Genomic DNA, 12,847 nt, shown 5'->3' on the forward strand with positions numbered 1-12,847 from the left:
TCACATAGGCACCCTCTGCCTAGCAACTCCCAAAATTCCAGACTCCCAAAAGGAAAGCAAGTGTTCACCATAAATCACATTGTTTGTACAGTCTAGGTAGAGCAAACCAGTCTCATCAGTCAGGGAATGATTAAATGCCAAATTCCCAGATATAAGCCAAGAGTCAACCTTGTAAGCAGACCCTTCTAAAGATAGCAACCTCAGACCTGCTGTTAACCCTTTTCTGCACACTTTATCCCCTTGGCCCTTGACCACAGTGCCTTTATGGTAAAATTACTATCAGGAAGGGCCCATGGGGCAGGATGAGACTAACCTGATTATTGACCTCAGTCATGCCTCCATGGGTCCTGAATTTAGCCAGTTAAAACAAATCCTATTAACCATAAAGGTCTGTCTTAGAGAAACAAACAGACTTATAGAAAAAGAGATCAGGTTTGTGTTGACCAGAGGCAGGGGTTGGGGGAGGGAGAATTGGATGAAGGTAGTCAAAAGGTACAAACTTGCAGTTATAAGATAAATGAGTACTAGGGATGTAATGTACAGCATGATAAATACAATTAACACTGCTGTATGTTATATATGAAAGTTGTTAAGACAGTAAATCCTAAATTCTCATCACAAGGAAGACATTTTTCTCTGTTTCTTTAATTTTGTATGAGATGATGGGTGCTCACTAAATTTACTGTGAAAATCATTTTCATGATGTATGTAAGTCACATCATTATGCTGTACACCTTAAACTTAGATAGTGCTGTATGTCAGTTATATCTCAATAAAAATCCCAATAAAACTGAAAGGGTAAAAAAAGGTCTATCTTAAATTTCTATATTAACCTTTTTTTACCTGGCCTGAGGCATCAATTCAGGCCCAGCACAGCTCTGGCCAGTAAATTGAAGCTGACCTGAAAGCCTTCCAGGGCTGAGGCAGCATCTGCAGAGAAAGGACGCACACATGAGAAGTACAATCCCCGAGGGCACGCATCGTCCCCCTGGAAACCAAGAGTTTATCATTGTTAGGGCGCCCCAAGCAGGATGTACATTAGTCAGACAGTACATATTATATTAAATTTCTTATCAAACTTCCCCCTTTATTTCTTTTAATCCATAATCCTACAGAGCCTATTTTATGTTTCTTGTTATGACAATAATTGCTGACCCATGGATAGTTAGAATTTCATCTAAAAATTTGTTTTTTCTACCTCTTTTTGCAGGATTATCATTGGTGGTGGAGAGGCTTTTTTACCAGCAGTTTTACAGCTGTTTACCTTTTTTTATGTGCAGTTTATTACTTCTTTACCAAACTTCAAATCACGGGCATTGCAAACACCATTTTGTCCTTTGGGTACACGATGATCATGGTCTTGATTTTCTTCCTTTTCACAGGTAAGCACAGAATTACTTTGTGTATTTCAGATTCTCTAAAACGACTTGGGGATAGCCATAATATAATAAGCATCAATTAACAATTAATGGAAGGAAGAGGGAACAAAGTCATCATGTTCATTTTTATGCTTTGGAGATAAAAGATTGCAAAGCCCGGGGAGCTGGAGGGACCTTATGTACTTAGCTGTAAGACTGTCTCTTGTGAATGTTTTTAAACAGTAGGGATGTGTTCCAAAGCACAGTAAGGGTTATGTGTAATCACCTTTGAATAGCTCCCAAGCATAAAAAATTAACTCACCTGAATAACTTTTAAATGAGTAAAATGAGATTAAGTCAATATAAGCAATTATAGGTGAGGAACAAGATGTGTACTTCTCAGGATCACTCATTTGGGATCGTTATTTGGGTTCTGCTGTGATGGAAACTTTTGTTTAGATTAATGCTTGAAGCAGGTGAAAAAATGGCATGGTTTCTAAGATGATCCAGTAGGAGAAATAATGAAGATGGAGAGCTTTACGCCCTTTCTAACCCAAGGGAAGCAGCGGTCCATCTCTACCTGCCTCACTTTTAAGTTCTGCTTTTAGCTCAAGTCATATCACTTGTGTAGATCAGTTTGGAACATTTCAAGTATTTTTCTCCGATTTTAACTCTCGGGTTCAACAAATATGCAAAAATTAACAGTGGAAATTTGTCAGAAATCAAAGCCTTAAGACACATGTAAACATTACCTGAGAAACTGGGCATCTTGGTGGTGGCTCCTTTCGGTGCTTTTCGTGTACTGCTGCTCTCAACTCCTCAGTAAAGGGAAGACTGGGCAGGCCTTCTTTCATCTCTCAGCCACCAGAAGTTCTACTTAGGGACCTCCCTGGCGGTCCAGTCGTTGGGACTCCGCTCTTCCACTTCCACTGCTGGGGGCCTGTTTTGATCCCTGGTTGGGGAACTTAAAAAGTTCTATTTAAAACCAAAAGCCTGAGAGCATCTCACCATTCTAGTCTACCAGCCTCCTCATGTTTGTTTTTTTTTAAAATTAATTTATTTATTTATGACTGTCTTGGGTCTTCGTTTCTGTGCGAGGGCTTTCTCTAGTTGCAGCGAGCGGGGGCCGCTCTTCATCGCGGTGCACGGGCCTCTCACTATCGCGGCCTCTCTTGTTGCGGAGCACAGGCTCCAGACGCGCAGGCTCAGTAGTTGTGGCTCACGGACCCAGTTGCTTCGCGGCATGTGGGATCCTCCCAGACCAGGGCTCGAACCCGTGGCCCCTGCATTGGCAGGCGGATTCTCAACCGCTGCGCCACCAGGGAAGGCCCCTCATGTTTGTTTTTGAGGTTTTTAAGCTTTTTACTGAAATATGCGTGCAGAAAAGTGCACACATCGTAAGTGTAGAGCAGTGAGCACAATCTGTAACTGACACCCACGTTTATAAACAGTACGTGATCTGCATGCCCAAAGCCACTGTTGGGCCTCTTTCCATTCACCTTCCCCAAAAGGCAACCACTATCCTGACTTTTAACAGCATCGGTTAATTTGGCCTGTTTTTGATTTGTAGGTAAATGGAATCATACGAGATCTACTCTTTTACGTCTGGCTTCACTGGGGTCTGGTTTCTTTTTCTCAAGATTGTTTGCGAATTTCATCCGTATCGCTGTGCGTACATGTCGTCTCTGCCCCTCATGTGTTCTGTTTTGGGTTTCTCCCCCTGTGAGTTACTGGCTTTTCTATTTGTGTAATGTGCAGTTAGATGGATTATGTTTTCTTTTCTTCATTACCTAACACTTTGACTCAGGCTGCCTTTTTCTGGGAGTCTTATATTACAACAGCTTCTTTCAGAAGTTAGATGTCATCCCAAATGGTCACATTGCTGACAAAAATCTGTGCCCTTTGGTTGGCTCCACCACTTGAATTGCTTCTGTCGCTAATATGTGACTCTCCAAGGCTCTCAGTGGTCTCTTGCCAAATCTAAGGCCTTTCCCTGGTCTTCATCCTCCTTGGCTTCTTAGCTAAATACTACTCAACACCTATTCTGTGAAATTCTCCCAGCATGATTGGCATTCTTCTTCTTGTAGCACGCTGTGAATTCTTTTGTTTTCCTCCCTCTTCCTGTCACCTAACTTTATCAAGGGTTCAGCTTTCAGCATTTCAGTCCTTTCTTTCTACACTCTCCCTTTTAGAGCTTATTTAGTCCCAGGGCTTCACTTATCTCCTCAGTGCTGACAGCTCCCAAATCTGTATCTCTAGTCATAACCTCTCTCCAATTATATTCTGAACATTTGCATGTCGCATTGGTACTGCCAACTCGGCATGCCCCAGAAAGTGAATGTAGCACTTCCTTTCCCCCCAACTGACTCATCTTAATTGCTCTCTTCCTTTGACCATCATCTCTAATCTCTCATCTCCTTGGCTTATTTTGCAGGAATTCTTAACATAGCCCTTCCATGCTTTATAGTTAATTAATTACAACTCCCCTATTTATTCTTCTTCAGAAGCCTCTTATTCTGTCTTACACTGCGCTAGACCCTGCGCTAGGTGCTGGGGACATAGTGGTGAAGAAGACAGGTAAGGTCCCCTGCTTTTGTGGATCTTATATTTTAATGGATGGAAGGCAAAGAAGGAGTTATGGGTTTGATGAGCTTTGTGAAAGAAATGATATTGAAGAAGAGGTGGATAATCAGGTGTTTCAAACAGAGGTGACAGCGTGTTCAAAAGTCCTAAAGTGAGAAGGAGTATGACATCTTCAAAGAACACAGAGAAGTTCAAGATGGCAAGAGAAGGAAGGTGGCACTAGGTGGCAATAGTGATTAGAGACATAAGGAACTTGCAGATCTTACCAGGGTCTTAAAAACTCTACTGTACTAGGGAATTTAGATTTTATTGTAGGAGTGATGGGAAGTTGAGGGGGTTTAAATAGGGAACTAATGTGATAATATCACTCTTCTTATTTGAAAGCTTTAATAGTGCCATACTTCCCTATCAAGTTCTAAACGTCCCTTGGTGTTTGGGCTCCTGTTCTGCCTACTCAGCGTATTTTCTAAGCCTCTTAAACTGAACCATTTACTGAGTTTAGGCGTGTCTCCTCCTGACTTTTTTTTTTAATATATATATTTTAAATTTATTTATTTTATTTATTTATTTTTGGCTGCATTGGGTCTTCGTTGCTGCGCACGGGCTTTCCCTAGTTGCAGCGAGCGGGGGCTACTCTTCGTTGTGGCACACGGACTTCTCATTGCGGTGGCTTCTCGTTGCGGAGCACAGACTCTAGGTGCGTGGGCTTCAGTAGTTGTGGCTCGCGGGCTCTAGAGCGCAGGCTCCGTAGTTGTGGCACATGGGCTTAGTAGCTCCGCGGCATGTGGGATCTTCCCGGACCAGGGCTTGAACCCGTGTCCCCTGCATTGGCAGGCAGATTCTTAACCACTGCACCACCAGGGAAGCCCTCCTCCTGACTTTTTTAGCATGTCTCCCCAGCTAACTTGGAATCTCCTTGAGAACAGGGACCACATCGTATGCCTATTTTATATCCTTTATAGTGCTAAGCACATGGTTCTTCTTGAATTACATAGAGCATGAAAGACAGGAGATACCATTATGGTATAATGTTTCCATATCTATTTTATTTTATTTTAAATTAAAAAAATGTTTAGATTGAAGTGTAATTGACGTACAACATTGTATTAGTTTCTGGTGTACAACATAATGATTTGATAATTGTATATATTGCAAAATGATCACCACAATAAGTCTAGTTGACGTCTGTCATCATACACAGTTATAAAATTTTTGGAGTAGATGACAACTTTTAAGATGTATTCTCCTAGCAACTTTCAAATATGCAGCACAGTATTATTAATCATAGTCACTATGCTGTACATTACATCCCCATGACTTATTTATAACTGGAAGTTTGTACCTTTTGACCCACTTCACCCATTTTGCCCACATCCTCTCCCCACCCTCCAGCCTCTGGAAACCACCAATTTGTTCTTTGTATCTATGAGCTTGGTTGTTTTGTTTGTTTGTTTGTTTTTGTTTTTTAGGATCCCACATGTAAGTGAGAGCATGCGGTATTTGTTTTTCTCTGTCTGACTTATTTCACTTAGCATAATGCCCTCAAAGCCCATCCATGTTGTCACAAAAAGCAGGATTACATTCTTTTTTATGGCTGAATAATATTCCATTGTATACATATACCACGTTTTCTTTATCCATTTATCCATCAGTGGACACTTAGGTTGTTTTCATATCTTGGCTATTGTAAATAATGCTGCAGTGAACATGGGGTACATGTATCTTTTTGAGTTAGTGTTTTCATTTTCTTTGGCTAAATACCCAGAACTGGAATTGCTGGATCTTACAGTAGTTCTATTTTTAATTTTTTTTTTCTTTTGGCTGTGTTGGGTCTTCGTTTCTGTGCAAGGGCTTTCTCTAGTTGTGGCAAGCGGCGGCCACTCTTCATCACGGTGCGCGGGCCTCTCACTATCGCGGCCTCTCTTGTTGGGAGCACAGGCTCCAGACACGCAGGCTCAGTAGTTGTGGCTCACGGGCCTAGTTGCTCTGCGGCATGTGGGATCTTCCCAGACCAGGGCCTGAACCCGTGTCCCCTGCATTGGCAGGCAGATTCTCAACCACTGCGCCACCAGGGAAGCCCTATTTTTAATTTTTTGAGGCACCTCCATACCATTTTCTGTAGTGGCTGCACCAATTTATATTCCTATCAACAGTGCACAGGGTCCCCTTTTCTCCACATCCTTGCCAACACTTTTTATTTATTGTGTTTTTGATAATTGCCATTCTAACAGGTGTGAGGTGATATCTCATTGTGGGTTTGATTTGCATTTCCCTGATGATTAATGCTGTTGAGCATCTTTTCATGTACCTTTTGGCCTTCTGTATGTCTTCTTTGGAGAAACGTCTATTCAGATCCTCTGCCCATTTTTTTGTAATAAAATGCTTACATCTATCGTAACAGCCCTAAAATCTTTGTGGAGGATGTATATATTTTTTCCTTTCCAGTTTTTTTGAGATTTTTATTGAGATATAGTTGACATACAGCACTGTATAAGTTTAAGGTGTGCAGCATAATGATTTGACTTACATAGTCATGAAATGATGATCACAGTAAGTTTAGTGAATATCTGTCATCTCATATAGTTACAAAATAGAAGAAATAGAAAAAATTTTTGTCTTGTGCTGGAATTTACTTTCAGCAACTTTCGTATATAACGTACAGCAGTGTTAATTATATTTATCATTGTACATTACAACCCTAATACTTATTTATCTGATAACTGAAAGTTTGTACCTTTTGACTGCCTTCATCCAATTCCTCTTCACCCACCCCTCACATCTGGTAACTACAAATCAGATCTCTTTTTCTATGAGTTTGTTTGTTTGTTTGTTGAAGTATAATTGACCTACAGCACTGTGTTAGTTCCTGGTACACAGCATAGTGATTTGATATTTCTATCCATTTCAAAATGATCACCATGATAAGTCTAGTTACCATCTGTCACCATACAAAGATTTGCATAATCATTGACTATATTCCCCACACTGTACATTTCATCCCTTGACTTATTTATTTTGTAACTGGAATTTTGTATCTCTTAATCTCCATCACCTATTTCACTCCTCCACCTACCCCTCCACCCCCGGCAACCACCTGTTTGTTCTCTGTATCTATGACTGTTTCTATTTTGTTACGTTTGTTCAATTGTTCCGTTTTTTTAGATTCCACATACAAGTGAAATCATACAGTATTTGTTTTTCTCTGTCTGACTTATTTCACTTAGCATAATACCCTCTAGGTCCATCCATGTTGTCCCAAATGGCCAAATGACAAGATTTAATTCTTTTTTTATGGCTGAATTATATATATATATATATATATACACAAACATATACCACATCTTATTTATCCATTCATCTATTGATGAGCACTTAGGTTGCTTCCATATCTTGGCTACTGTAAATGATGCTTCAGTGAACATAGGGGTTCATATATCTTTTTTTTTTTATGATTTCACTTTTATGTGGAATCTAAAAACAAAACAAATGAACAAACATAACATATATCTTGAATTAGTGTTTTTGTTTTCTTCGGATAAATACCCAGGAGTGGAATTGCTGGATCATGTGGTGGATCTATTTTCATTTTTTTCAGGAATCTCCATACTGTTTTCTACAGTGGCTGCACCAATTTGCATTCCCACCAACAGTATACAAAGGTTCCCTTTTCTCCACACCCTCACCAACACTTGTTATTTGTTATCTTTTTGATGATAGCCATTCTGACAGGTGTGAAGTGATATCTCATTGTGGTTTTGATTTGCATTTCCCTGATGATTAGTGACATTGAACATCTTTTCTTGTGCCTGTTGGCCTTCTGTATGTTTTGTCTTCTCTGAAAAAATGTCTGTTCAGATCCTCTGCCCATTTAAAAAAAATTTTTTTTATACTTTTTTTTGATGTAGACCATTTTTTTAAAAAGTCTTTGTTGAATTTGTTACAATATTGCTTTTGTTTTATGTTTTGGCTTGTTGGCTGCAAGGCATGTGGGATCCTAGCTCCCCGACCAGGGATTGAACCCTCACCACCTGCATTGGTAGGCAAAGTCTTAACCACTGGACTGGCAGGGAAGTCCCGCTCTACACATTTTTAATTGGATTTTTTTGGGGGGGTTTATTGCTATTGAGTTGGATGAGTTTTTTTCAAAAATATATTTTGGATATTAACCCCTTATCAGATATATGATATGCAAGTATTTTCTCCCGTTCAGTAGGTTGCCTTTTCATTTTTGTTGATGGTTTCCTTTTCTGTACAGAAACTTTTTAGTTTGATGTAGTCCCACTTGTTGATTTTTGCTTTTGTTGCCTTTGCTTTTGGTGTGAAGTCCAAAAAAATCATCACCAAGACTGATGTCAAGGAGCTTACCTCCTGTATTTACTTTTAGGAGCTTTATGGTTTCAGGTCTTTAATCCATTTTAAGTTAATTTTTGTGTCCAGTTTCATTCGTTTGCGTGTGACTGTCCTGTTTTCCCAACACCATTTATGAAGAGACTATCCTTTCTCCATTGTATATTATTGGCTCCTTTGTCGTAAATTAGTTGACCACATATGTGTGGGCTTATGTCTGGGCTCTCTGTTTTGTTCCATTGATTTATGTATTTGTTTTTATGCCAATACCATACGGTTTGGATTACTATAGCTTTGTGTTATAGTTTGAAATCAAGGGATTGATACCTCCAGCTTTGTTCTTGTTTCTCAAGATTGCTTTGGCTATTTGGGATCTTTTGTGGTTCCATACAAATTTTAGGATTGTTTGTTCTATTTCTGTGAAATTACCACTGGACTTTTATTTTATTTTTATTATTATTATTATTTATTGACCATGCTGTGAAGCATGTGGGATCTTAGTTCCCTGACCAGGGATCAAACCTGCGCCCCCTGCATTGGAAGCACAGAGCGTTAACCACTGGATCACCAGGGAAATCCACCACTGGACTTTTGATAGGGATTGCATTGAATCTGTAGATTCCTTTGGGTAGTGTAGACATTTTAACAATATTAATTCTTACAGTCCATGAGCATGGAATAGCTTTCCATTTATTTGTGTTTTCTTCAGTCTTTCATTAACATCTTACAGTTTTCAGTGTAGAGGTCTTTCAGTTCCTTGGTTAAATTTATTCTTAGGTATTTCATTCTTTTTGATCAATTGTAAATGGGATTGTTTTCTTAATTTCTCTTTCTGATAGTTCATTATTAGTGTATAGAAATGCAACAAATTTCTATACATTGATTTTGTATCCTGAAACTTTACTGAATTCATTTATTAGTTCTAATAGTTCTTTGGTGGAGTCTTTAGGGTTTTCTATACATAATATCGTGTCGTCTGTAGACAGTGACAGGTTTACTTCTTCCTTTCCAAATTGGATACCTTTTATTCTTTTTCTTGCCTAATTGTTCTGCCTAGGACTTTCAATACTCTATTAAATAAAAGTGGTGAGTGTGGGCATCCTTGTCTTGTTCCTGATCTTAGAGGAAAAGCTTTTCGCTTTTCACCTTTGAGTATGATGTTAGCTATGGGTTTGTCATATATGGATTTTATTATGTTGAGATATGTATCCTCTATACCCATTATCATTATGTAATGCCCTTATTAGCTTATTACAGTCTTCTTTTTAAAATCTATTTTGTGTATATATAGCTACCACAGCTTTCTTTTGGTTTCCATTTGCATGGAATATCTTTTTTTTTTTAATCCCTTCACTTTCAGTCTGTGTGTCCTTATGTCTGAAGTGAGTTTCTTATAGGCAACATATAGATGGGTCTTGTTTTTTATCCATTCCAGCCACTGTATGTGTTTTGATTGGATAATTTAGTCTATTTACATTTAATTATTGATAGGTATGTCCTTATTGCCATTTTGTTATTTGTTTCCTGGCTGTTTTTTAGTTCCTCTGTCCCTTTCTTCTTCTCTTGTGTCTTCCTCTGTGGTTTGATGACTTTCTTTAGTGGTATGCTTAGATTCCTTTCTCATTATCTTTTGTGTATCTCTATAGGTTTTTGCTTTGCGGCTACCATGAGGCTTATATATATTGGATTGGCCAAAAAGTTCGTTCGGTTTTTTCCATAAGATGGCTCTAGTAGCACTTAGTTGTCTTTAACTTCATTCGAAACAGTTTTGGTAGATTGTATTGTGACAGCTGTCATATCAGCGTGCATTTAAAAAAAAAAAACTTATCAAAATTGCATTTTGGGGGACTTCCCTAGTGGTCCAGTGGTTTAGAATCTGCCTTCCAATGCAGGGGACGCAGGTTCAATCCCTGGTTGGGGAACTAAGATCCCACATGCTGCAGGGCAACTAAGCCCACACGCTGCAACTACTGAGCACGTGAGCCACAACTAGAGAGCTTGCATGCTGCAACTACAGAGCCCACGTGCTCTGGAGCCCATGCAACACAACTAGAGAGAAGCCCATGAGCCGCAACGAAGATCCTGCATGCCGCAACTAAGACCTGACACCGCCAAAAATAAATAAATAAATAAATAAATAGTAAAAAAACCTGAATTTTTTGTAGCCATTTTAATATGGAAGATGGAAGAAAAAAAGCAACATTTCAGCATATTATGCTTTATTATTTCAAGAAAGCTAAAAACGCAACTGAAGCGCAAAAAAAGATTTGTGCAGTGTATGGTGAAGGTGCCGTGAATGATTGGATGTGTCAAAAGTGGTTTGCGACAAAAAAAACCAGTTTGCGAAGTTTCGTGCTGGAGATTTCTCGCTGGACGATGCTCCACGGTCGGGTAGACCAGTTGAAGTTGATAGCGATCAAATCGAGACATTGAGAACAATCAATGTTATACCACGCGGGAGGTAGCCAACGTACTCAAAATATCCAAATCAAGCACTGAAAATCATCTGCACCAGCTTGGTTATGTGAATCGCTTTGATGTTTGGGTTCCACATAAGTTAAGCGAAAAAAACCTTCTTGACCATATTTCCACATGCGATTCTCTACTTAAACATAATGAAAATGTTCCATTTTTAAAATAAATTGTGACGGGTGATGAAAAATGGGTACCGTACAGTTATGTGGAACGGAAGAGATCGTGGGGCAAGCGAAATGAACCACCACCAACCACACCAAAGGCTGGTCTCCATCCAAAGAAGGTGATGGTATGTATATGGTGGGATTGGAAGGGAGTCCTCTATTATGAGCTCCTTCCAGAAAACCAAATGATTAATTCCAACAAGTACTGCTCCCAATTAGACCAACTGAAAGCAGCACTTGATGAAAAGCGTCCGGAATTAGTCAACAGAAAACGCATAATCTTCCATCAGGATAACGCAAGACTGCATGTTTCTTTTATGACCAGGCAAAAACTGTTACATCTTGGTTGGGAAGTTCCGATTCATCCACCGAATTCACCAGACATTGCACCTTTGGATTTCCATTTATTTAGGTCTTTACAAAATTCTCTTAATGAAAAAATTTCCGTTCCCTGGAAGACTGTAAAAGGCACCTGGAACAGTTCTTTGCTCAAAAAGATAAAAAGTTTGGGGAAGATGGAATTATGAAGTTGCCTGAAAAATGGCAGAATGTAGTGGAACAAAACAGTGAGTACATTGTTCAATAAAGTTCTTGGTGAAAATGAAAAATGTGCTTTTTATTTTTACTTAAAAACCAAAGGAACTTTTTGGCCAACCCAATAACAACTTATAACAGTCTATTTTAAGTTGATAAGATCTTAAGTTTGAAAGCATTCTAAAGCTCTACATTTTTACTCTCCTTCTATGTTATATGTCTTTGATGTCACATTTTACATCTTTTTATTATGTGTATCACTTAACTTATTGTAGTTATTGTTATTTTTACTACTTATGTCTTTTAACCTTTATATTAGGTTTTTAAATTTTTTAAATAATTAAAAAATTTTCCTGCCCCTTCACCTTCCTACTAGCTTTATAAGTGATTAATCCACTACCTTTACTAATATATATTTACCTTTACCAGTGAGATTTATACTTTCATAAGTTGTCTTGTTACTAACTCGTGCCCTTTCTTTTCAGCATGAAGGAGTCCCTTTAACATTTCTTGTAAGGCCAGTTTAGTGGTGATGAACTACTTTAGCTTTTGATTGTCTGGAGAACTTTTGTTTTTAAATTAATTTTTATTGGATGATAATTGATTTACAATGTTGTGTTAGTTTCTGCTGTATAGCAAAGTGAAGCGGTTATACATATACATATATCCACTCTTTTTTAGATTCTTTTCCCATATAGGCTGTTACAGAGTACTGAGTAGAGTTCCCTGTGCTATACAGTAGGTCCCCATTAGTTATCTATTCTATATAGTACTGTGTATATGTCAATCCTATTCTCCCAGTTTATCCCCCCCCACCCCAGAAAACTTTTTATCTCTCATTCAATTCTGAATGATAACTTTGCCAAGTAGAGTATTCTTGGTTGGATTTTTTTTCTTTCATCATTTTGAATATATTGTCATTCCCTTCTGGCCTGCAAAGTTTCTGCTGAAAAATCTACAGATAGTCTTATGGGGGTTTATAACAAGTTGTTTTTCTCTTGCTGCTTTTAAGATTCTCCCCTTGTCTTTAACTTTTGACATTTTAATTGTAATGTGTCTCAGTGGGTCTCTTTGGGTTCATTTTATTTGCAACTCTCTGGGCTTCCTGGATCTGGACATCTGTTTCTTTCCCCAGGTTAGGGAAGTTTCCAGCCATTATTTCTTCAAATAATTTTTCTGCCCCTTTCTCTCTCTCTTCTCCTTTTGGAACTCCTATAATGCAAATGTTAGTCCACTTGATGGTGTCCCATAAGTCCCTTAAGCTATCTTCACTTTTTTCATTCTTTTTCTTTTTTGCTCTGATTAGGTGAGTTCCTCTGCCCTGTCTTTGAGTTTAATGATCCTTTCTTCTGTTTCATCTAGTCTGCTATTGAACCCCTATAGTGT

At 38.6% G+C, this 12,847-nt stretch overlaps 1 protein-coding gene across 1 annotated transcript in view; it reads left to right on the plus strand.

Moving 5' to 3' along the window:
* LOC137756440 (transmembrane 9 superfamily member 2-like) overlaps window positions 1-12,847 on the plus strand; it is a 109,340-nt gene that overhangs the window by 82,972 nt on the left and 13,521 nt on the right. The window contains 1 exon segment of the mRNA XM_068532696.1: window positions 1,211-1,382. Coding sequence (XP_068388797.1) covers window positions 1,211-1,382 — 172 coding nt within the window.

The sequence above is a fragment of the Eschrichtius robustus genome, chromosome X, assembly GCF_028021215.1.
Source record: "Eschrichtius robustus isolate mEscRob2 chromosome X, mEscRob2.pri, whole genome shotgun sequence".
Classification (NCBI taxonomy): Eukaryota; Metazoa; Chordata; class Mammalia; order Artiodactyla; family Eschrichtiidae; genus Eschrichtius; species Eschrichtius robustus.